This window comes from Bombyx mandarina, chromosome 11, assembly GCF_030267445.1.
Source record: "Bombyx mandarina strain Sakado chromosome 11, ASM3026744v2".
NCBI lineage: Eukaryota > Metazoa > Arthropoda > Insecta > Lepidoptera > Bombycidae > Bombyx > Bombyx mandarina.
The window spans coordinates 13915235-13942296 of record NC_143218.1 but is presented as its reverse complement, the minus strand read 5'-3'; the positions used below and the strand labels follow the sequence as shown (position 1 = coordinate 13942296).

At 37.4% G+C, this 27062-nt stretch overlaps 1 protein-coding gene across 2 annotated transcripts in view; it reads right to left on the bottom strand.

Annotated features, from left to right (window-relative positions):
- The window catches only part of zfh2 (Zn finger homeodomain 2), a 142179-nt gene that overhangs the window by 71546 nt on the left and 43571 nt on the right, over positions 1-27062 (bottom strand). For both annotated transcript variants that reach the window (XM_028180552.2, XM_028180553.2), the window contains exons 3-4: positions 23219-25911; positions 18559-21391 (exon numbers count right to left, since the gene is read on the bottom strand). In XM_028180552.2, the coding sequence (XP_028036353.2) occupies positions 18559-21391; positions 23219-25911 (5526 nt within the window). The remainder of the gene's footprint in view (positions 1-18558; positions 21392-23218; positions 25912-27062) is intronic.

Here is a 27062-nt window from a genome sequence, read left to right as displayed (position 1 = left end):
AGTAATAACTACATAAAATGAATTTAAATCTTGAGTTGTCAGAAGTTAAAGTTATAATTCAATTGTTTAGAAAAGTAGTCTGAGGTTTGTTCGAAAAAACATACTATAGATTCATATTGTACTCAGATCACTACTATAAGCGCTATTATCGCTCTCCAGACAAAAAACAGATCACCCAAAAAAAATATATGTTATAAAAAGAGGCAGCCATTAATGTAAATAATATTAGAAATTAATTCCATAATATCTAATAAACTTTCAAGAGTATAATAAATTTATATTCATCAATAGATTATATAGTAATATAATATATGATAAGTATTTTTATTAGTATGCTTTTAGCAATTATTTTTATATATTGTTATTGAATGTGAGCTTGAAAAGATCAACCGAATGTTATGGGTCGTTTAGAAAATTTTAAAACTACATTAAAACTATTTCACACTTTACAAATGAATATGTTATAAATAAATAATAAAAATACCTACTTATGCTATGTATGTATGTCATCGTCATGGTTGAGTACATGAAACAAAGAGAAAATTAATCGATAAAAACCATCATTCCAATATAATTATAAAATTATATTAAAATTAATACACAATAATGTAGTTACAACTATTGATAATATTGAAAATAAAAATGTAAGGATACTCTTAAATATCCTTTAAAAGATTTGTTATTAAGCCTGTATATCTGTTAATTTGGTTGTGAACTTGGCAGATCGTTTCTATTCGTCTTATAGCTGCGTTTTGTATTAACCTTTTTTTTTCTATTTCATTCCTATTATAATAAACACAAGGACAGATATCGACCTTAGGCAAATCCGTGAGACCTCGTCTGAAAAATTTATTCATGAAAAATCCATACGGTCACGTTGCAAAACAAAAAAACTGGACGTAAAAACACAAAAATCTTTGGAAATGAGTAAAAAATCGGGGTGATCTTAAAATAACGAGACATGCGTGTTGCAGGCTCTCTGTGCTCTAGTCACGTACCGAGGTAATGACGAATCTGTCGACATTGTTATTGACAGTCGATTTTTTTTAACGTTCAAGGCGTTTTGTATAAAAGCACGGACGTGCCTATTTATTTATCGGTGTTAATTGCGAAATGAATTATGTTTAATCATATCATTCGTTTGCAAATATATTCATTATGTTTTTGGGAAAGTATAATGAAGCCCGTGTTTTATGTCGTGTTTATTCCTAATTCGTGTTTTTTTTTTTAAATATATTATGAATATCCGTTAGAACCGTTTGATTGATGCTTTTAATATTATTACGTGTTTTACTTTTGAGGTATTTTCGTATCAGTTTGTATCAGATAAATATCAGAATTTATTCATGTACCAGTTTCTTGATTTATCGTTCTTAATGTTTATCAAAACATATTGATATGTTTAAAATGCTTTTATTAATAACTAGCGACCCGCCCTCGCTTCGCTTCGGAAACATTAAAACACACATGAAACCAAAAAAAAAAAAAAATTAAAAAAAGTAGCCTATGTTCATCAGGGACAATGTCGGCTTCTAATGGAAAAATAATTTTTCAAATCGGTCCAGTAGTTTCGGAGCCTATCCGAAACAAACAAACAAACAAATAAATCTTTCCTCTTTATAATATATTAATAATTTTTTTCATATTTTATTTCAATGAATTCTCTATCGTATTAAATATAAGCGTAGTCGATAAAAAGGCGAACGGCCCTGATTATTTCCTAACTAAGCTAAAGTTAAACTCAAATACGGCGGTCTCCCTTTACTAAGCCATTCCAGGCAGATCCACGACAATTTTACAGTCCGAAATCCCCACTCGCAACGACTCGCGAAGTCCTTCACGCTTTCATGATTCAAGGGTAAGTGATCGTCAATTAAAACCTTCTTAAAGGTACTTCGGAAACATGAAATGTACGTTCCGTGAGTTCTTCACTTGGCAGATAGGGTTTGTAGGGCGACCCGGTAGTACTTGCTGCCGTCAAAATAGACGGTAACCGACACCCGAACCAATTGGCGAAAAGAGAATGAGACCAATTCTTTAATACCATAACTCCAAGTTAAGCACTTCTTCATTGCCCTAAGCGCCGAATATAACCTTAAAGTATTGGAATATTTATATAAGGTATAAGGAGAAGTAGGATATTAAAATAAGACCCACATTTAAAGAAAAAACGACATTAGAAAAATCTATCCTGGTTTCATCTGTTTCATTTTTCCCAATTCAACCTAGGGGCCCTTTGGAGAGAAGCAATACTCGGTGCAATACCTTATGATATATTTCAGTACGGCACTAGAAGGTCTGATAGCCATCATTCCACAGTTCCATCTAATGCATGAGGTCTGAACCAAATAAAGCCCGCAGCGACCCTCACTTGTTGTGGTATTTAATTTCACCCACGTCATAAAGGGTTATTGAGTCCTCTTCAAAAAAACAAAATACACATGACGGGGCACATAATAAACTAGAGTTACTGTCCAGTTTCTGAACGTCAAAATGTCAGCGAGGAATGTCCGCCAGGACAACAATTCTCTTTCAAATCCAGCTACCAAGAGTAACGCATCAATTTTATATCTCTCTTTTAATAAATCTTTAATTTGTCATATAAGGGTGAAATAAATATCCCAAAACAATAAATACAGTGCCCGCTCTATTACCACAACGCAACAGTTACAATTTAGGTAAAATTCATAAGATAACTTTGTTTATTCAATGAACACCTTGTTCTAGCCATTGTATCGAAATTGAATTGAATCAAAAAGTTTCATTGCATTAATTACACAATGATTAGTAGATCAATGGACATCTACAATGTAAACACCACCCCACACCTTGAGATATGAGTTCTAAGGTCTCAGTATAGTTACAACGGCTGCCCGACCCTTCAAACCGAAATGCATTACTGCTTCACGGCAGAAATAAGCAGAGTGGTGGTACCTACCCGTGCGGACTCACAAGACGTCCTAGCACCAGTAATTCAGAAAAGATTCAGCGAGGCAGTGCTCTTGCTAGGTCCGATACTACCAATTTTTCTCAGGATGAGTCCCGCGAGCTCCCCCAGCAGTCAAGTTGAAGAATCAGTCAAAATAGGCCCCTGAGGCTTTTGGTCGATAGGTCGGTAAATAAAAGTGACCGTATCGCATTGTTGTAATCGAAAAGTTTCATTGCATTAATTACACAATGATTAGTAGATCAATGGTCACGTGCAAACCTGTGACAATTGCAACGATCAAGGCTGCTATACAAACATAGATTTTTAACGTTTCAATTAGTCTTAGCCTAGTCTGGGTCAGAAGTGAAACCGTCCGAGTGGCAAGTTACTGACCCCGAGTCATGGATGCGTACGTGGCAGCACTCAGAACTGACTATGGGGGATTGCTGCTTGGGACAAGAGTACAAATTAAAAATGCAGGTAGTTTTTAATTGTTTTGGAAGCTGATGGACGGATGTTTTTATTGGTACTAATGAGCAGACGAGCTCGCAGCTCAGAGTATATAGGCACCGCGCTTATCGCCATCCAGTCATGAGATCAAGGAGTAATTGGTGAGCATGACACCTTCGCAGCAGAAAATAAGCAGAATAATGGTACTTAATTGAATGAACCCATCGTATAAGCTTTTTAAGCTTGTTAAAGCACAGAATCACATTGGCAACTACTCCACGCGGTCCTGTGTCGGGTAAAAACGCTATTTAATTTTGGAAATTATTCCATTATTACATTATTTTATTTAAGTAATACCGAAAATATATTTAAATGTGCATCTTATTGTCAAAACACAGATAATTTAGCATTTCAGAGTATATAGGGAGACTTGGTTGTTTCTGTATGGAATTATTCGAGATAAATCCGTCATATCTGATACTGTTGCACCATCCGCTATCGGAGAAGAGGTTCTGGAACGAATCTCCTCCACGATGCTTTTTAAGCACTTTTTTTATTGCTTAGATGGGTGGACGAATTCACAGCCCACCTGGTGTTAAGTGGTTACTAGAGCCCATAGACATCTACAATGTAAACGCCACCCCCCACCTTGAGATATAAATTCTAAGGTCTCAGTATAGTTACAACGACTGCCCCACCCTTCAAATCGAAACGCATTACTGCTTCACGGTAGAATTAGGTACCTACCCGTGCGGACTCACAAGATATCCTACCACCAGTAATTCAGAAAAGATTCAGAGATGCCAGCAATTTTTCTCTGGATGAGCCCCGTGAGCTCCCCCTGCAGTCAAGTTGAAGAATCAGTCAGAATAGGCCCCTGAGGCTTTTGGTCGATAGGTCGGCAAATAAAGGTGGCTGTATCGCATTGTTATTAGGAATCCCAGGGCACGACCGGGTAAGTATCTATTGTGAAGGAATTTCGTAATACGTTTGAAGTAAAAATCATACTGGTCGAGAAACCATTCCTAATTTGCATGCAAACACACAAACATATTTTAGTTAATGTATTCAAATTAAAGAAATGTGTTTTTTGTCAATTGAATTGAACATTGTTCGTTTATTAACTTTTGTTTTTGGGGCGCCGTTTCAACTGCATACAAATTTGAGTTAACTTTTACGCTAACGAGAATAATAATAATAATAATAACCTAAGGACACACTCTACGGCGCAGCGGAGTCAACGCAGCATCAATCGCGTTTGAGTGGAGAAGACCTGGTCGCCCTGTATACACTTGGCGACGCACCGTGGAGAATGAGATGAGGACTGCCAACGTGACCTGGAGTGATGTCAAGGAGCAAGCGCAAGACAGGGTAAAGTGGAGACAACTTGTGAGGGCACTATGTACCAGCGGGGTACCCTAGGACTACAACAACAACAACAACCTAACGAGAATGTTAAAATACTCCCACTAAGTACACTGTGCAGCCAAACGTGTGGACTTCACAAAGTGCTTCATGGCGTATATTGCAAGATTACTACATACGGACATATGTTACAAAGCAACATTGTTACCAAATCAATGCTATTTGTGTATTTACTTTGTTGTTATTTTCAAAAAACAATGGCTTCAGCGATTCGAATGCTTCATTCGTTATACATTGCGTTGTATGTTGCTCCTAAAGTATGTTAGCAAAAACGAAAACAAGCAATGTATAAAACGTGGATGTGAAACAATTTCGTTATGCTTATTAGAATAGAGGGTATTAATTACAGTAAATACCCCTTTTGTACATTAATTGCGTGTAACTGCTTTATAAACAATGTAACAGCACGCGATTGTGAGTTATCAATTAGATAATTTAATGCGTGTATGCCAGGCAAAATTGATGAGTAATTGTAAGTACGGATTTATAAATACCCTTCATATTTTTGATGTAAAATAGTTAGGATGTGTTCCGGTTTGAAAGACCTTTATATCATACAATTGAGATTTACCTTATCTCAAGGTGAGTGGTGGTCTTTATGTGACGTCCATAGACTCGAGTAATCACATAACTGGGTACGGCGCAAGCTCATTTAGAGCACCTTTTTTTTTCGTACCTATTTTAGTAACCTCGAAGTGTTATTCTAGATTCACCGAACTAGTAGGTGAGCTCATGGGGCTCAAACCGGGACTGAGCATTATATACCCAAAAAGTTCGCTGTACATATTTATAGATTTTAAATTTGCAAAGGGTAGTTCTAAAAAAAGTTATGAATTAGACCGGTGCGCAATTTTTCTCCGCCTCTCTCTAAGGTGAGTGATAGAAGAGCATGAATAACCAATTAAGTTGCCAACAGGTTACAGAGTTCGAATCTCGAGAGGTTGATCTCAAAGGTACCGATGGCAGCAGCTATTATTTAATTTTACAATCAGGAGGACAAGAACCTCGTTTTATCATTATGACTGAAAAAATCTGATCAAAACAATATGGTGAAATTAAATCTAAGCTTAAGTCTCCCAGGAGGGTGACTTGAAGAGAATGTGAATAAAGAAACTTATCTAAAAGGGGCATTATGATTTGATACACTTATTACAAGTCCCGTAGTTTTGTTAAATAAAAGAACTGGTTCTAAGGACAAAGGACCCTCATAATGAGGCTAACATATTGTGCGGAGAGCCCTTATACCAAGTCCAATATGATTGCGACAATATGCACTTTATAATGACTTAGTTACACTTGGATGCCCGTTATAGATTTATGATTTGCAGTTGAAAGATTTTATCGTCTCATTGCTTCGTTCTCGTGAGACTTTGATTACACGAAGTTTTTTTTTTTAAATCAACATATGGCATTTTTTTCTAGTCCTCATATTCAGATTGTGTAATATTTATCTATGAAATTTTCTACTAGTAAAACTCTATCAACGAAGACAAGCCGTATTCTCGGGATGTCTCCCACGAAATCAACACAACAAACTCAAGGAAGCAAAATGAATGGTCATCAAATAAAGCAACACAGATTTAACTTTCAATATCCTGCGCAAGAACAAATGCCTAGACATGAGCTTCCTTATTGTGTTACAAAGAGGAATCGTTCAATCAGATAAAAATCCTGTTCCCGGAGCAATCACGACTAATCTCGACTATTTAGCGCCGATGGATTCAATTAGGACGGCGGATATGCGGGCCCCTTCCTATTGGGTGACTGAGAGTCGCTAAAATATCAATTGTCGACCAGTCGAGATTGTAGTAGTTTGATGACGATTTTCGAAACTGATCGTTATCATTTGAACAGTAACTGAAAGAGAATATTGACTTCTCATGTTTTTGAAAGAAGGATTTTCTTTTCCGATTAACAAATTTACTGTTTTCTAAAATTTACAACATAGCGTTTACGATTGTATTCGATGTATCATCGACGAAATCGATGTAATTTGTGAATGCTCAATTGAATTAATTAGTATATTTTTTACCTAATTCAAAGTTTTTTAAGTTTTTGGGGTACTTTCCAGAATAAAAAATTCCATTGAATATTGTTTTACTTTTTTAAATAAATAAAAATATTCATCATCATCACCATCAGTCGTCTACTGCTCATATTCTATACTATACTATACTGGACATAGGCCTCACCGCGGAGCCCCGTATTTGGTTCTAAAAATTTGAAAAGGATAAATTTTGAAATATCATCGATAAATTAACGAATTCGGAATATTATTGGAGATCAGTAAGCTATTCCTGAAGGTAACATATGGTAAGGTAACATGATAAACGTACTATCTTCTTTTTTTTAGTATTTGAGAGAGTACTGGTGGCCCGGAGGCCTTTCCAGTTTCACCAGGACGGGTAGGTGATCAAGGGCTCAGTCGGAAGGGGTGGGATTTGCTAACAGCTACTCGAGTGCCCACAAAGGAGACCTAACAACTCAAGAGAAGATCCGGCGAGAAACTCAGCGAGCTGATGTTAAGTTACACGTCGAACTCTTTGCCGAGTTCGACGAGTACGGTTACTACTCTACTCCTAGTATTAGAGATGAAGGCGTATAATGGAAATGTTATTGGATTTGATGGATCCGCAAGGATGTGTCTAGGACGTCGACGGTGACTAGCTCCTGCGTGATCAGGATTCGGGGAGTAGTCAGCAACGGCAACGACAAGGCGAATATACACATAGCCTTATCCAAGTACCGTTTCGACGCTGATTTCATTTGTTTCCGGATTGATTTAAGGCCCGGGTCGTCGTGTAGGTCAAAGTTCCTTACGAACCACGGAGCTCCGACGACTAAACTGCAAAAGTGGGATTATAGGGATTGGAAGGCCTATGTATGTGCAGGCCAAGTGAGCGAACACCAAACTCGCGTAAGTTATGACGGCTGGGATCGTACTATCCTATCATCTATTTCTTCATATAGATATTTCGTTAATAGGACTAAATTGCCTATTGTTTTTCACTCTAAAGTTAGTTCGTTCACATTGTTTTTTCGAGTTCGTGGACGTGTTTGACTGAATAATTAGTATAATTTACAACATTCTAGTACTGTACGTCTTATAAATTGTGTACGTGTTTAGCATCAAGTCCATTTTTTACAACAGCGTGCTTCAAACAATTTGGCTGTAGGTTCAATTTTCGTTTGCTTTGCTCCGAGGAACTCCAATTTAAATCATTTAAAAAATAATTGAATAAACCCAATTTATAATTCAAATTTATTTCCATACCAAGAATCTGGAATATTCTAATTTCATTTATATATACGAAAAAAATATCATTGTAGGATATTTATTGATTTATGTACAACGAGGGTCTTTCGAAATTTTCCACTATGAATCTTGTAAATACAGCGCTTGTACTGAACAGTCATAAATACATCTGACAGTCAAATCTTAAGGTGATTTGTGACGATTTCGTACCTCATTTAATATGCAAGGAATATAAAGTACAGAATGAATTGATTACACGTACCCTGCTGCAAAACATCTGACTAACAAATCGGCTACATTATTAAAATTTGTTGTTTATTCATTAACAATATCTTACTTGTTCAGTATCGAAGAGTTAGGAAATATATACTTACCGCATAGTTGAGATTTTCGCCTAAGGTCATGAGAAATTGGGAGGAGTGTAGCGATAGCATTTATAAAATATTGGCACCATTAGTTTTGAAAAAAAAACATGTGGTTGAAAGAACAAGGTCTTACCATTTGCCACCTTCTTCTCGGGTTTCATTAGGGAAAGTAAAGAAATGAAAAGATTGAGTGAAGTAAATTAAAGTAGACTAATTAATGACTACCGAAAATATTATAGAAACCTTTAAAATTATTTCAACAATGATTCAAACAGGTTTGTGTAAAGTAGATATTTTCCTATCTAAGTAGACGAATTTTTTCGGCAGTTAAAGAATCTTAGATTGGTTCCATCTTATCATGTTCATTCATCACTATTCATTAAGTACGGACACATTTTACGGGTCAGACTTTATCATACGATGCTCTTTCACTGCCGAAGTCATTCGTGACCACTAATTCTATAGTTAAATTATGCCATTCGGAAATTCGGTACTCCACAATGGAACTTACTGGTGGTAGGACCTCTTGTGAGTCCGCGCGGGTAGGTACCACCACCCTGCCTATTTCTGCCGTGAAGCAGTAATGCGTTTCGGTTTGAAGGGTGGGGCAGCCGTTGTAATTATACTTGAGACCGTAGAACTTATATTTCAAGGTGGGTGGCGCATTTACGTTGTGGATGTCTATGAGTTCCAGTAACCACTTAACACCAGGTGGGCTGTGAGCTCGTCCACCCATCTAAGCAATAAAAAATAAAAAAAACAACAGCACGTTTGAATTATAACGAGTTCACCTGATTTCTTAACTAACTTTGACAAAGCATTTATTACTATAGGTTGAATTAAAAGGTCACGTGTATATGCTTTAGACCGTTATGGAAGAAACTCAAGTCAAGCCGCGATACCGCACGGATAATTACCTAAAGCTAATCTCAGTTGTTCTCCTTTGTTAGCGAAACGATTAAAATAATAATCACGACTTTAATACAAAGTAATGAGACGTTCTCTTCCTCGTTCCTTGTAATCAAGTGCCACGATAATTGAACTGCTTGAGGTCTAACGGATTTACTTTGTTGTCAATCTGTTGTTTCACTTGACAGCTAATAAATCTTTGCATTGTCGTTTAATGAATTAGAGACTTCGATTGTTTGCATGTATAATTCTTTTAGATTTTTTTATTATTTAGATGGACAGGCGATTTCTTTGCCCCCTTTTGGTTTTAGTCAGAAACGAAAAAGCACTACTCGTGGACGCCTATTGAATACGGTATGTATAACTCAAATACATACTTTTTGCCTTCATGAATATGATCGCAGTTACTCTTAAATATACTTATTAGTTTACACTTGAATAATCTGTATATTCAAGTATCCATAATGTTATTATCTTTTTTTATTTTATTGCTTAGGTGGGTGGATGAGCTCACAGCCCACCTGGTGTTGAGTGGTTACTGGAGCCCATAGACATTTACGACGTAAATGCGCCACCCACCTTGAGATATAAGTTCTAAAGTCTCAAGTATAGTTACAACGGCTGCCCCACGCTTCAAACCGAATTATCGTCATTATATGATTATAATATGATATATAATATGATACAAACACTGATATTTCTAATCGAAACGGTATTCGGTATGATATAAACTAATATTAGGCACTCTAGTCTACTTTAGCCTACATAAGACTAGGGCTGCATATTTCAATATTGGCACCATTGTTCAGCTGTTCTCTTTATGGATTCTAGCAAGATTAGAAGATATTTAGACTCATTTTTGTAGGTAAGAGCAATTTTTTTTGCTTTTATGGAATTTCAAATCAGTATTCGAAAGTTTTAGATTTTAAATTGAATACAATAAAAAATGATAATGGTATGAATTATTATTGCGCCAATACCAATTGGGCGCCAAGTTGTTTTGTAACAAAGAACATTCAGTTCGAGTTTGATACATAGCTAAAGAAAATAGAGAATTAAAATTCAATAACAAAACACCGCATCAGTTTCGAGATTGTTGTTAGTTTTAAGAGGTGTTAACGCTCTATAAATAACTAGAGGCCCACTCCGGCTCCGCTCGGGTCTTTAACAAAATTTTCACCGATAGTTGACATTGTTTTATTTTTTAAAATAAAAGAACACTTATTGCGACATAACTATAATAGTTAGACATGCTGTCGCGACACTTTTTTGTAAATGTTAGAACACATGTTAGAACACATTTCTGAACAATTCAAAGTCGTAGTACATTATTTTATTCTATCATCAATAGTTTTCGCAGGGCACGCGATGTAAAGAATATTTTAGGTCATTTTTTTACACCTTGGGTTACATTTTTGGAGTTTTAGTAAGGATCCCTAATTTTTTTCAAAAAAGATTATAGCCTATGTCACTCGGAAATAGTGTAGCTTCCAAACAGTGAAATAATTTTTCAAATCTGTTCAGTAGATTCGGAGCCTATTAAATACAAACAAACAAACAAATCTTTCCTCTTTATAATATTATTATTAGTATTAGTATAGATACAGGAAAACGATTGTCGAATAAGTTGCGATGTCGAAAGACTCACAAGAACGAACCATTGTTATCCAAACATTCGTGATGTCGCGTTGATTAGAAATGCGTCTATCCAAGTACGGGAACAGATGCTGGTCGCATCACAAATCAATTTTACAAATTGAAACATGACTGTGGACACAATAAGTTTTTTCGTCCCTGCTCGCCCCTTATTGACGTAGGTGATTGAACTTCTAATTGCTGAAACCGGAATCCAGCACGCCAGTTAACGCAGTCACGATTTTCCTAGTTTCTTAGTTGCGAGTTTTTATTAAGGTCATTAAAGTAGTGTTCACATTAAATGCAGATTCTGTTCAGATTTCAACGGCTAACGACACGAGTTTACTGACTGCGCCGGCCGATAAACTATAGAATAGTCTGCCTGATTGTGTATCTATCAGGCATTTACATGTTTACTATAGGTTTAACATGTAAGGTGTCAAACCTGTTTTATAAGCAGCCAGTTATTTACGATTATTTGTATTTGATTATTCTTTATGTTCGTAACACAATACAACTGGCACACAGAGGTAACGGTTTTACCTCATTACGGGTCGCGCCCGCGTTGTCTCAAGCAATTTGAGATGAAACAAAATGGCTGCCGGTGTAAATTACCATATTTTTAGTAAAATTGACACTTTGCTATTATCTACCGGTCGGGCACCGCATTCGAGTCAACGACCTCGAACCATCCGGATCTAATTACGTAGTGTCATTAACATTGCAGAGACGGCACGTCCGCCTAGGAAATGGAATCGAATCATTAGTAGTTTGATTACAAAAAAAGGCTTAATAGAAATATAATAACGCTGAACGGAGAAGAAATTGTAAAAAGATTGTAGAGCGATCCAATAATTGGCGGTTATTTGTCGATACGGTTTGGAGCGGCTAATGGGTGGGGGCGCCCCGACGTGACTCCAGAGTCCGCCCTGCCATCTAGCATTACATTTTAGTCGAGTTAGCAAAACTTATTACAATATCAAGACCTAGAGGTAATATCCAATTACGTTTTGCTTACCATAAATAAGAACGAACGTCTATTTTAAACAGTTAATGTAAGTTTACTGCTACCGCTAAATGTTGATAAAACATTTAGCGGTAGCAGTAAACTTACATTCTTCTTCTTTTTCTCCACTTTATCCCACTAGGTGGAGTCGGCACAGATAATTTTTGTCTTCCATTCTCTTCTATCAGTCGACATCTCAATACTTACTCCTCTCTCTTTCTCTCATATCGTCATTGACGTACTTCATTCATATCTTCTTCGGTCGACCTCTTCCCCCTCTACCGTGCACTACCATTTCCATACATCTCCTAGTCATATGCATCTTCTCTCTATGCATCACATGTCCATACCACGCTAACCGTCCGCTCTTTAATTTTGTCGATTACCGGGGCTACTTTCACACTTCCTTTGATATACTCATTCTTTATCTTGTCCATTCTTGTCACTCCACACATCCATTTCAACATTTAACATATTGATAACTCTACTGTTTTGTTTTAAATAGCTGTCCTGTTTTTTTTTCGTGCAAAAATTGTTTTTAAAAAGTAATCAGGTACAGTTAAATTTTAGGCAAATTCTGTACGTGAAAATAATCGAGATGACATCATACATGCAAGACTAAATTCTCGTCAACTTTGCCTCTCGACATACAATAGATACCGATCTGGCATCAGCTGTTTTTTTTCCGTCGTGCCGCCACACAATAACACCTACTTACGAAATCTAGTGAAATCAATGAATGTTGTGTACAGATCGGCTGGTCGTACGAGCGTAAACGCCTAAGAAAAAAAAAACCACCTCAGAAATATGGAACAACCTCAGTTTTGAGTTAAAAAACCAACACGAAATCTTTAAAAGGTCAGTTCGGTAGGTGTTGATTTAAATGCAGTATTTTTTAAAAGTACGTGAGGTCAAATGTAATTTTTTTTTTCACGTTAGCCGAGTATCCGCTGTTGGCAACAGTTATGATATGAAAGGTGTAATGGCAATGACAACTGAGGAAGTCTCGTTGTAATGATAATGGGCAACAGCTATTCACTCATCAATTGGAGACTGAATTGTGCTACGAAATGATAAGAAAATAAAGTATGGGTAGCGTAATTTAAAGTCGAAATTCTATTACACAAAGACGGTCAATAAAGCCTTCAAACATGATTCCATAGCTACTTCGCGGTAGAAATTAGGCAAGTTGGACTGTAGAAGACGGTGAAATGACACAGTGACTAGTACATCAATAGCGTATACGTTGCCTACGGTTATTATCCTTTTGGAGCCTCGATTCAAAAGAGGCGTTTTGTCAACCGTTTGTTGGTGACATTTGAAATTGTATCTGTTGAATCCTCTTTGGGTATTGTTTTTTTTTTGTTAACCCTAATATGATTTAATTTATATTTGATATTTCAGTAATGATATTAAACTTATTCATTAGGTAATTTTAATAAGTTAAGTTAAATTAGAAATAATAGAATAGTTTTTGATTTGTTAAAGTACCTATATATTTTTGGAATTGGAAAATTAGTCCCTAGGCCCAAAAAGTTTGTTAGTACTCGTGTACACAATTTCTTCAAATGGATATTAAGAGAGAATTTACCGCTCTCACTGTTCTTTGGAAGGTGCGTAAAAATATAGGTATAGGATGATTCCAAGCTATCAATGGGAACCACTGCATTTACCCATAGTGCGATTTCAGAAGTCGATGTTACGTATTTTCCACGTGGCACTCAGTGTTTATATGTCATTTGTAAAATGAGGTATTTTCATTAGCACTGGGTTGGGTAGGTCTACGGAATTGGTGACGTGAATGACCAACGTTGGTCCCAATATCATGTACCGCCAACAAGATTAGCTGAGTCTTTCGTTTTTGAGTAAATTTAACAAATTTATTGTTATCTAATGTAAATGTGGCTTTATTGATACAAAAAATATATCTGAAATGTGTAAATATTTCATCACCATTGACTAAATAGGTTCGCTTTGTATTTATAAAAAATATTATGTAAGCTCTCTGTTAATTTATTAGTAGCTCAGTTTTCTACAATTATCATATTTTTATACATAGTTCCAAATTGTCTCTAAGTTTCTCCGGGCCTATTTTAAATTCGTTTCCTATGATTGTTAGTTAAATTCGAATAACTCCAGTAATTTCCTTCGAGAACACCAAAGGCTCGGAGCAAAACGCTTCATTGATCTGCCTACTTATCGACATGATATTGATTCGATGAAAAAAAAATCTTTTGTTATACGACAAAAAGCCTTATTTTCTGGTAAGCACGTCCTATGTATATTGTATTACACAATGAAGTAATTAGTCGGTTCAGTAACGGGAACGTTTTTATTCAACATTAGTTTTACTTCTTTGTGCGTTTGTAATTTAATATTTTTTGTAATGAACCCTTGGAATGGGTGAGTGGGAGGTAGAGGTTTTTTTTTTAAATCGAATTCAGTGTTCGACTTTCGAAAGCAAATGTCAAATACTTTTATTTAGACAGATTACTTTAAAAAATTTGCATCGCGAACTGTTTTGTATATCTGAAGAAATAGTTAATGACATATCAAATTCGACAAGAATGGGCAGCACATAGCTCGAAAATTATTTATTTTTAATTTTGTTATATGCTATTATGTCCAATTTTCGGGAAGAGAGACAATTAAATTACTAAATTGTAAATCATGATAGTTAATTTTGAGAAACTATAGAAAAAATGCCATATATTTTATAAGCCTCATACGGAGAGCGATGGTGGCAGACGCATTCATGAGTCAATAGTATTAAAAGTAGTTACCGGACGTCACAGTATGGAGTCCTCTATGAGAGACGAGACGATTTAAGTAACAGTAAAACAAGTCCTTACTGTGGAAAATAAGGCAGTGGGAACCTTTCATTTTTATATACGTTGTATGAAAACTATTTTGTCTAGAACCGAAAAAAAAACATTTCGGTTATCCTATGCCAAAAACTATATTTCATTTCACTAGTGATGTGTTTACACGATATAAAAAGTGGTGTTTATTTTTAATAGCACGCTGCAAACGTACTCACATTCTCTTTGAAAAAAAAGTTGTCACACACAAAGTTGTCAAATTTGCAAATTGTTTTATAAATAAGATTGTTCTTTTAAGTATTTTGTGTTGCTCGGCTTCATTTTTCGCTACGTTAGTAAATTTGTCAAGAGAAAAGGACTGTTACGTTTTTTTTTATTATTGTTATTATCGAAGGAAGTGAAGCAAACGGATTGTCTAACAGACAAAGCCAGGGGCGTAGATGATTCGCGGTCAAACACTTAAAACTCTTTCGAAGTTCGTTTAAAGGACATGCCGTAGCAGTAGAGAAACAAGGTGGAGGGCAGCTCATTCAAGAGCTCGTATATATACTCCCCGTATGTCGCAAATAAGATCTCTGATATCGGACCATGGGTGACCTCAAGGTTGTCAGCTAGTTGTTATAGGATAATTTCTTCCATCATTTTTCATTTTAGTTATATAAAATGTTTATCTTTAATTAAGTTCTTTTTCGTGCCCCATACTTGCTATATGTTTGCATTGAGCATACACGGAATTTATGGATGGAAAAGCAATACGAGTACTTTATTGTAAACTTTAATATGTTATAGTATATAGCCGGCTTGCAGCAGCTGTTTTAAAACACTATTTAACTCAAATCTCTCACAGACTTGTATAATTATTTTTTTGTAAGTAGGGGATCACTAAAAATTTATTAAGTAAGAAATGTTATTTTTGGATAGACGTGTCAAAATAGCTCGAATCTTGAATCTAACATATTGAATATAGCATAAGCTGTAAGTGCCGTAACGATCGTTTTCGTTTTTAAGCATAACACGATTAAATAGATATGAATAATAAACTAGCAATCTGTTTTATTGACGGTTTGTATTGTTCACCTTTTTTGTTTTGTTTTTTTTTTCCAAAAATATTTCGCCACCCACAGCGACCAGGTGTCAAAAGTAAACTTTCATTTCTCATTTCGAGATGTTGGTTGAGCAAATGGACAAAGATAAAGGGACTTTATTGTTTTAGATGTCGCAGGTACTTTGGTCCATTGTCCGCTTGTATGTAGATGCCGGTCCGCGCTCTGTGTTCACCTGTCCCTAAGCATCCCGTAATTCTTCAGCTCATAGCAGGAGACAGACAAGATTTTTGTCTTAATACCCTTTGTCAGTGAATATTGCATTTCATATAATACAAATATACAAACAAAAGATATAAAAAGGATAAAGGAACCAAGGAAACAAAAAAGTAAAAAAAAAAAACATAAATCAATAATATAAATATTGCATTTATTTCAACGAATTCTGCAAATAAAATAACTGTAGATAATAATAATAATACTATTCAGTTTACAAGAATTATACTTGATTACTAAAAGACGCATTTGTACGTCTAAACACAAAAATCAATCACTGGCTGGCACAGGGCTTTGTTTCGTTAACTATTTAGCAATAATCACCTCTATAACAGTAAATGCAGATCGCAGATAATTACATTAAAATTAAATTATACAATTAAATTAAAATGGAAGTCGTAGTGGAGGCTAATTCAATATCAATCGCACATTTTACACAGCACGAACGTGCAATTTTATATGTATCTATATGACAAAACAAAATAATAAAAGTAAAACTAAAGGACAAAAATAAATACAAACATAACATAAAAAAACAAAATAATAATATACAAAAAAAAAAATTACAAACAGAAAAAAGGCTATATGCAAATAAACATTTTAATATTCAAAATCGGCTGCTATGCGCTTATTCGTTGGAACGTAAATGAAACTATGAGCATAATATTATGTTCGGCGTTCCCAATTTTGACATTTGCATTTGAAAGATCAATAAGACGTGTATCGCGGTGGCTGAAGGTGACGGGAAACAAACTTTCACATAAAGAATAGAAGGATAAATAAAGGAATAATGGCGACACCCACGGCGCGTGCGACGACTTGCATGCGCGCACCACGAGCAAGCCTACACAGCCGACATTCGGTATTCAAGAAAATATTTGCATATCACCTAACTCCCCAATAACGGCTCACTTATGTAAATGTCTGATGAATGGCAAAAAACTGCAGCCGGCGCGACCCCGCGCGACAATAAAGACTTCATTATTATGTTAAGTGCACAGACTTGTAAACGTTATGCCTGTATTTATTTTGATACTGCTAGCATCGCTCCTTTGTCGGAGGCAATCGTAAAACATACGAAGTACCTAAGCTAATTAGATACAAGTTATATCACAAATTCTTAAGATGCCTCTACACGTAAACAATATATTTATTATACCTTTGCTTAGGTCGTACTATCTAATTACACATCAACTATCTGCAAGCGAACATTTTACAGTGCAGTACCTATCAATAACGTTACCAAACTAGTAGTATACTTTTACATATAAATATTTACAGTGGAGCACAAATAATAATTTACAAAACACTCGAATCCTACAAGGCACCTTATTTAATAGTTAAACTTCAGGCTTTTCTATGACTTTACATTTAAAATATAACTAAAATGTTAAATTCTCTAAGATATATAATTTGGTTTTCATTAAAATTCTACAACAATCGAAAAAAAACGCTAATACCTAATAGGAGTTTTTAAATATAAACAACTAGGAAGAATAATATTATGCAACAGATTACTAGTCTATAAATGTATCATCGCTACGTTATGTTGGTTTGTTAATAAAATTCCTATTGTTATTTACAGTTTTAATCTTAGAAACAATTAAAGTTATCCCGTCACTCGAATGAAAGACTGTTGATTGCGACGATTTAAATAATTGATTATTCATGTAGAGCGGAATGCATGTGAGTCGGATCGGTCGCGTCAGATATACGACGTCCTTCACGCGTCCTAACTCCTACCATTGTTGTGTTTCGTTTGCATTTGAATAGTGGCGGGTAAGAGCGAACCTCCCACCGACCCGGCTCGGCCCGCCTCTAGCGACTCGATGACAACGCGAACGCACCATTTCATCCACCTAATACTTGTCTATCACTCTCGCCTCATAAATACCAACAAACAACTGTCATAATTCGAAATAAAAACAATACAATCGTAAACTGTCACAACATGGATGCAGCCGTCAGATTGGCGTTGTGTCGTGCAACGCTGCCCCGTTTCGAATGCTCATTCTAATAATTATTGAAATTACGAAGCGATTTCTGAGATTGAATCGAGTTCCTACGTGCCGCCATTAGCGATTACTAAATTTGAAATCAATAGTTTTGACGTAGTTTGTATGTTATTTTTTGGTTTTGGAAGACAACTTTTTTATTTATTTATTATTTCATTAAAAAACCAACATAAAGTAAGATATAAATAAATTCTTGACAATGACAGATTATTTACAGAAAGAACTCACTAATAGGAAAATAGCAACGACCGTCACGACACCAAAGGAGCTTCGCTCGAACCGGGTTCAATGCTGCGAAGTTGCTACTACTTGAAATGCTACGGTCGAGCGAAACTCGCCGCTACGAGGTTCTACTACATTAGACCCTGAGTCGTACAGTGTTCCGGCACGCTATACGAGTCAGACCCTGGTCAAGTGGTGCACTCACCGTTGCCGGCGAGCTGCGGCCGCAGGAACGCGTTGTGAAGCTCTCCGCCCATGCCGCTGTCAAGACGCGCTGCCATTTGCATCAGTGCGAACGTGCTGTCGTCACCGACACTGGCGCCGCTTTCCAATCGCGCTCGTACCGCCGCGATGTGACCCCGTGTAAACACGTGATCTTGCACCGAATACTTGTGGTTATATTTAAAATCACACACGCGACATTCTTCCGGGGGAGGTGCATCAGATACTTCCGCCAATCCAGCTGCTAAGCGCGCCTTTTTTTCTTTGGCACGTGCGTTTTGAAACCAAACTTGTACCACTCGTTTCGGTAAGCCTATTTCGCGACCTAACGCCTCACACTCGGCCATCGTCGGCGTTTTGTAATCCGTGAACAGTGACTTCATGATTTTCACTTGTAAGGATGACATCTGAGTGCGATATCGTTTACCGGGTGGACGAGGTGTTTGTGGTTGACCGGCCATGATAGGCGATGAGGGTTCGTCTTCTTCATAGAATTCCATTGTTTCGGAGGCAGTATCTGAACGCTCATCTGCGTCGGACCCAGGTCGTGATAAATCCACAGGCTTACTGAGATCTAAAGGGATCTCTGATTTTCCATGTTCTGGGCGTCTATCGGAGGAGTCGTTGCTTCCACCGTTCTGTTGAGCAGCGGCATGAGCTTGTAATTCGCTCACATAACGTTTCATCGATTCTTCACTGTACTGTTTGATAAATTTCTCCATGTCTGAATGAAAAGGCGGGAAAATAGGGGGCAACATGGGAGCCCCCGCTTGGGAAAAATTTTGCTGCCTGTCACTTTGTTGAGAACCAAAACTTGGCGTGGACTCCGTACTAAGTTCTTCATCTGGTAGTGCGTCTACGTTAATTTCGCCTCGTGTGCACTGATCAGCATGCTTCGTACTTAAATGGCTTTCTAACGCGCTTTTCACTTTAAACAAAGCTGGACAAAATGGACACCTTTTATTTATAACTTGGGCATGAGCCCGGAATTGCCCTTTTCTTTCCCGGGCTCTGGTGTTTTGAAACCAGACCTGTACCACTCTTTTTTTTAAACCCACTTCACGTGCAATATTTTCAAGCATTTTTCTTGAAGGATTTGATTCAATTTGATATTTTTGATAGAGATAGTCAAGCTGTTCTGGCAAGATGGTAGTTCTTAATCTTTTGTCTTTTGGTTGCTCTCCAGTATCTGTTTCCTCAAATTCATCAAATTTTCTTTTCACTACTTGTTGATTTAGTGCTGCGACTAAAGGGTGACGTGCCTCTTCATTGCTTAACGAAGCATTTAACTGTTGAAGTTGAGCATGTTGTTGTAAGATCCCAAAAGGGGAGTCTGGCGGATAAGTAGGAAATAAATTTGGGTTCATTATGTGAACCAGTTGATGCTCTCGCCATAAATCGAATCGAGGGAAGACCAGGTTGCATTTATCACATTGAAAATTTCCATCTTTTTCTTCTCTAGTTTGATGCGGTAACTGAGTTATAGGAGTTAAAGTGGTTGGTGGCGCTGGAGAAACAGGGTAATTAGGCGCAGCTGGAGTGGGAGTTCGAGGGGGTGCAGGTGAAACTGGTACAAGAGGATTATGATGTTCTACGGTGCTTGAATTGGAGTCTTCACTACTCAATGTTGCAGCTACTTGTGCTGCAGCAGCCTGAGCTTGCGCTGATCGTTTGGCGTCTTCTTCTTTAAAACAATGCGTTTTCTGATGTCTTATTAGTTCGTAGTATCGTTGAAACACTAGTTGGCACTTTTTACATTGATAGTTAAGACCGGGAGTGCGCTGAAATCTATTAGCATCATCTGTTGCTCCTGCCGGCGGATCCGCTGCAGGTTGATTCTCGTATACTTTTCTTGCTTTTTGACGAGCATTTTGAAACCAAACAACAATGACCCTCGGACTCAGTCCTAACAACTTAGAAAGATATTCTAAATCATCGTCTTTGGGATATGCATTATTTTCAAAAAATTCTTGAAGAACTTTTATCTGGTAATCAGTGAATCTAGTTCTGTTGGCGCGTTTGCCAGAAGACCCCGAGCTGTTGGATCCGTTCGAGTTGCCCCCGGAAAGTCCGAAATCGGCTGGACCCCTGCCGGGGCTCAGACTGCGATTTGGGGTCAAAGGTAGGACGTTCGGGGGCGCGGAGTTTGGGGACGTGAAATTTGGATTTAACTTAGGTGGCAACATTGACGGATGTGGTGGCTGCGGTATACTCGTTGCTGGTATTGAATCAAGTTGCGATTGAATTAATGAATTCAACGATATATGTGTTGGAGACGATGGTTGAGAAATATTATGATGATTATCAGGATGGCTTATCGGAGCTGGGCTTTGAGAAGGTGCTTGAGGAAAAACAAAACTTTTATCCTCTTGATGCCGATCATCATATGAATTAAATTTTTCTTCCATTGTAGGTTCATCACAAGGCTCAGATTTTACTTCCTGATGATTTATAGAGTTATTTTCTTCATATTTTGCTTTTTTTTCAGGCGGTGGTTTGCCTTCATCCGAGCTGGCAGATGAATCAAGAGGTGTAACTTTTGCTTCGCCAGTTTTCTCGTACTCTTCAAGATTTAACGTAGTAGATGGTGGATTATTGAAGTTGTACGGTGAATCTTTATTACGTTGTCGTTCTTTGAATAATGTATTTCTGAACCAGTGTTTGATTACCTTAGTGGCAAGTCCAGATTGTTGGGCCATTTTAGCGATGGCCTCATCGCTTGGTGAGTTATTTATGTCGAAATGTGCTCGTAAAATCTTGAGTTGTTCGTCTGTGATACGAGTGCGGGCTCGCTTCTGTCCAGCCGCTGCATTTGCCTAAAAAAAAATTCAAAGATAAACATTTGGGTGCTGCGAAATAATAGATATAATCCATAAGACTAAAACGTGTTTTTAAGGGGACAAAACAGGCTAAAGGGTTCATTTATCCACAGAGCTATGGCCCCTTATTGTTGGCAGGTAAGTTTGAATAATAACTGGAATCTTTGTTGCTTCGACCGATATACGTAACAATAGAAGCTCTGTTACTTTGTGCAAACAGATAGCTAAAGTTAACTCGCCACGCTTATCTTGGATAGGTCAGATTGTTGGCCGTAATCAAGTCATATATAGGTGTCAAAGTAAAAACTAACATTTAAAAATATCCCAAAGTACCTGATTTAAACTTTTATTTTCATAAATACATAAGTGTTTAATATTTTTATTTGAATTTCAAATTTAGTGAACAGTTGAGATTTTCATTAATTAATATCAATTAATCAATTACGAACAATACTGAAACGCTGAGTTGATCATTTTAAATTGAAAGAAGAAAAAAATTCCGAAATGAAAGGCAGCTACAATTTCATATGATTTGTCTTCAACAACATTTTATTTTGCCTTTAAAACATAAACGAAATTCATAAAAAAGATAGTTAACGTTGATGAGACAGACACGTGTTCAGTATTTTGTTATTACATTAACATATCGAAGGGTGAAGAAAGCCTATTTGGTTTAAGCGACATTTTTAAAGCTTAAAATTTAGAAAAAGTATTTTAACAAAAAACTTCTTTTACTATTTGAATAATATAAATTGTAGTTTAATTAAAAAAATCGAACTGTTGATGCTAATATCAAATAAAACGCACCTTTTATTACAAAGATAAATGTTGATTATTAAGCGACATGTCGCTTTAACCAAAGAGGTTATAATATCACCTCTCGATATAATGTTGACAATAATAGAAAACAAGTCAAAGACTATATGCGGAAGGAAAGTATTGAAAATTTCATGGAAAGTCGAATTTAGGAATCCAAAGTGATGTATGTGTACGAAAAATACTAGCTGCGATGTCAGATAAGCTCACTTCTCGCTCGATCTTAGACAGACAGACGAAGCCAGCAGGCACAATAAGGGGCTGCAATTGACAACAACTGAGACATTCATTGTTTGTTACTAGGAAACGATTAATATTTAACTTTAGCTTTAGATAAGTTTTGGGTATTTGAGATTTTCAACATTTTAATATTCTTCAAAACATAAAATACCATCGAAATTGATTAAATAAATAAACTTAGATTAGATTTCTTAGTGATCCTTTTGGATAGAATTTAACTCACCATGGTGTAGATATTTAATTCTCATTACTGACTTTATTCTTCGGTCGGTTCACGATTTGTTACAATTCGCATTTTTGTTGAATAAAATATCTACCCCAATGACGTTTTACATGTGTTAATAAGAAAACCTAACAAACTGTAACTATATTTGAGACCTTAGAACTTATATCTCAAGGTGGGTGGCACATTTACGTTGTACGGATGTCTATGGGCTCCAGTAACCACTTAGCACCAGGTGGGCTGTGAGCTCGTCCACCCAACTAAGCAATAAAAAAACCTAACTTTTTTTAAAGTTTGTTTGATAATAGTAGTTGATACTTCACATTGCAACTTTTAATTTTGTTTCATTTAATTTTTGTTTACAGTTTTCAATTGAAATGAATTGTAAACACAATGAGCTCAGTTAAAGCCGACTATGAATATATTAGACATTATATAATTGTATCGTTTCTAAAATATTGATACACGTGACTTATTATGTATTTATCTAGTTCATATGAATTAGAGAAAGTAAAAAAGTAGTGAATATTCAATAAAAATCGTACCTGCTGTTGTTGCTGGATCAGTTGTTGTTGTTTGAGTTGGGCGTCGTGTGCGAAAGACATCGCATCAAAGGGCGGAGGTGGCATCATTATTGGTACCAGAGGTGGTTGCAGGTTCATTGCAGCCAATGCCCCGACATTCAATCCTAGTGGCAATCCCAGAGATAGCATTTGTGCGACCATCGGGTGTATCGTACCCAGCTGCTGTTGTAACTGGATCATGTTCAGCGCTGCTTGCATCTCTTGCACTTGAGCAGCTAGCAACGCACCGGCCTGGGCTTCACCAGCCGCATTTCCGTTCTCGTTGTAATTCGCACTACTGTCACCCCGCGGCGACGGCGACCTCTCACCTTGTGGTGCTGGAGACGCAGCACGCGGCGAGTTTGGCGCACCTGATTTCCTTTCATATTCCGACTTAAATTGTTCCGCGAACTGTTCCAAAAACTCCAATGGCACTTTATCCTTGTGCACTTCTTCACAATGTGTTTTTAAAACGAATACACTAGAAAACTCTTTATTACAATGTTGACATGTCGATTTATTTTCACCGTCCGGCGGCTTTTCTTCAGGTGGCGGTGGCGGCGGACTTGGCGCGCGTGCGATTTCACGTTCCTCTTGTAGCTTTCGTCGCTGGTTCTCATTGTATTGCATGACGAGGTCGAATCCGAAGGTTTCTAAGAGTTGTTTGTACATTTGCGAGTTACGTTTGGGCGGATTGCCCTTTGCGACCATTTCGTCCAATGCCGCAGCTTCTGCCTCACCTAACGGCGAATGCGCCCGCGCATCGCTAAACGGGCATGAAGACGCACGATGTGCGTCGAGTAACTCCGCAGTCGGGAATGACGCGTGGCACCGATCGCACGCGGCGTTACCTGCGCGAGGGGAACGAGGGCTACCTGGCCGGGCGGGGGGTGAAGATCGCGGTCCCCCACTGCTCGTAGACGAAGGGGATGTATTTTTTGGCGACAGCACGTCTTGTAAAATTTTAGCGGGGTCCTTTCTATCTGGTTGCTCTACTAATGGTCGTGTCAAGTCGACTTGTCCAGTTGCGGCTAATTCTTGCAACTTGCCAGCCCTTGTCTGATGTAAGACTGATCTCATATGTATGTCGAGATTACTGCCTTGAGTATATGCTACTTTGCAAATGTTACATTTGTAACGTTTACGATCGTCTTCTTCACTCGAAGTACTTTTGGGAGTTAATGTTAGATTAGAGGGCGCCGAACCCGCTCCAGGCGATACGGGAGGATTATTATTATTCTGTTGTTCTTGCATGGCCCGTTTGAGTTTATGTAGATGGCTCACGCTGTTGTAGTGTACCAATAAGATATTCTTTTGAGTAAACGATTCTTTGCATACATCGCATTTAAAAGGTCTGTTTGGATCAAGGTATTTTTCCATTGGATAAGTTAATTTTTCACCTTTTCTGTGCAGTAAGGTTTTGTTGTGAGCTGTCAAATATGACTGACGTGTGAATGCCACTTTGCATCGGTGACACTTATATTTCCTGTTCGGGTCATTATATGAATCTTCAGCCATGGCTTGCGAGTTTAGGTAGTCTTCCAAAAATTGTTGATCTTTGTAAATTATTGAATCATCAGAGTTTTCAGCGTCGTTGTGACCGGATTCATCGGCCACAGTCGCACTTGAATCTCTATCCTCCATATCAGCTAAATCGTCGTCTGGTGTTCTTAGGGCTTCTTTACGGAGAAGCTCTGCAGTAGCAGCATCGAGAGCGGTGCCTTGTCCGGCCTGCATCAATGGATTCGATGCTAAGCTACGTTTAAAAGCAGTGAGCTCATCCTCGGATAGTTCCGGATGTGAAGTTTCGACGTGCTTCTGAAGAGCGAGTACAGATCGAAAACTTCTGCCGCACAGCACACACTTTGTCGCATCTCTGATGACATGATATTGTGAATGCAGTTGTAGTTTCTCCACTGTTTTAAATGCCAAGCTGCATTGGTTACAACGATACTTGTAAACATGTTTCTCTGATACTGACATGTTAGCGATCGAGTTTCGTGCGTGAGCTTCCCGAAAATGATTCTGCAAAGCGTGGGCTGCATCAAAGTAACGATTGCATCCTTTCTTCCAGCAAACGTAGCCCGGCCCTTGAGGCGTTTGCTTGAGTTCTAAATGTCCTGTTTCATTTTGGTGCTGACATAATTCATCTACATTTCTAAATGTCCGGCTGCATGTCGAGCACCGTTCCATCTCTCCATCAGCACTGCCCTCTGAGCGTGGAGATGATATTTCTCTATCTTCGTCACCCTGTCGAGATTCATCCCTTTGCTGGGTGCCACCATTTAGCCAATGGCTTTGATCTACTAAAAGCAGTAGCCTCTGTAAGCCTTCTGAATTGACTGAATGAATTTGCATTACATGTCGTTCTAGGGCAGGTCGATCCTTGAAGGCATCTTGACATAAAGGACAAATAAAATGACGTGCAGTGTCAGCGTGCACGGAAGTGACATGAGCGTGTAGACGAGCTTCACTCGGGCAACTGTAATTACAGTAAGGACACGCGTGAGGTCCTGGAGTTTCCCTTTCTTCGTCTCTGTCATTTGAGGCTTGTTGATTTTGTTGTTGTGTTTGAAGTTGCTGTTGTTGCTGCTGTTGATGGTGATGTTCGAGAAATCGCAACATTTTCTGTTCTTGAGTCAGTTCTGGTTTCTGATCAATAGGCTCTTTGGTGTCTGTTGACAAAAAAAGAACTGATTATTTGTCATTATATAAATAATTTTAATTAATACGAATAAACGAACCTCCCTCAACGAAATCCGCAAACCAAATGAAAAAGGAAATGTCTGTACACCTTAAATCTACAACATCTACGTGAGATTTATCTACAAAAAAGATTATTTCTATAAATGAAACCAGCTATTGTTCGGTGCGATCGTTTGTTACTTTTCTGAACTCAAGTTAAAAATAAAATTCTTCTCTTTTATATTATTATTAGGATTCGTTTTGTTTGCGACGTCCCGGCAAGACAAAGGTATCGGTTCTATCCATCCCGCACGCACACATGCATAGCTGTATTAATGCCATCGTAACAAGAGTATTGTAATTTCGCACACAAAGAAGATATAGGACGAGCAAACAATCATTGTTCATTATTACAAAAGGTTTCGAATATTTCGTTTCGCAGTGGATCAGATGCATCGAGACAGTTAACGTATAAGTCGCGGCGTGCACGAGGGAGATGAAGCTACCGAAGATATGTGAGACTGCAATTATTATTTTGACCAGGGATAAGTCCGGGGCAGCGTGTGAAAGACTTCGATGTATCATTGTTTACGCTTAAATAAGGACGTTGGATAAAACGGTTTCAAATACAATGGGAACAGTTCAGTAAATAAATGCATATTAATAAAACTATAAGCTTATAATTTCATAATTGTATTTCATATTTGTTCTTGTAGAGAGACGAAATTTAAAATTGCTGTTATTATTTTTATTTTCAAAACTATCATCAGTGCGATTTTTATTTTAAGCATATATTAAAATCGTGCACGCCAATATGTGAGTTACTAAATCAAAGCGGGACGACTTGGGGAATTGAATTTATAAAATTAATTAAAATCAAAAATCGTCTCACAGTCCAGTGGATTTAAAACCAGTCGACCCCCCAACACAGGAACCCGTTCTATAGTTTTAAGCATTCAAAACCGTTACAACTAATGATGGGGAGAGGGATAAACCCGTAATAATAATCATAGCGCAACTGACCCTAAATCCAAGCCGGAGTGTCCAGTGAATGTAATTATTTATGATGTAAAATCGCCGACCCACCGTCTGGTAGTAGCATAGAACAATGGCCAGGTAAAGAGAACTTGTCTTCATAAAT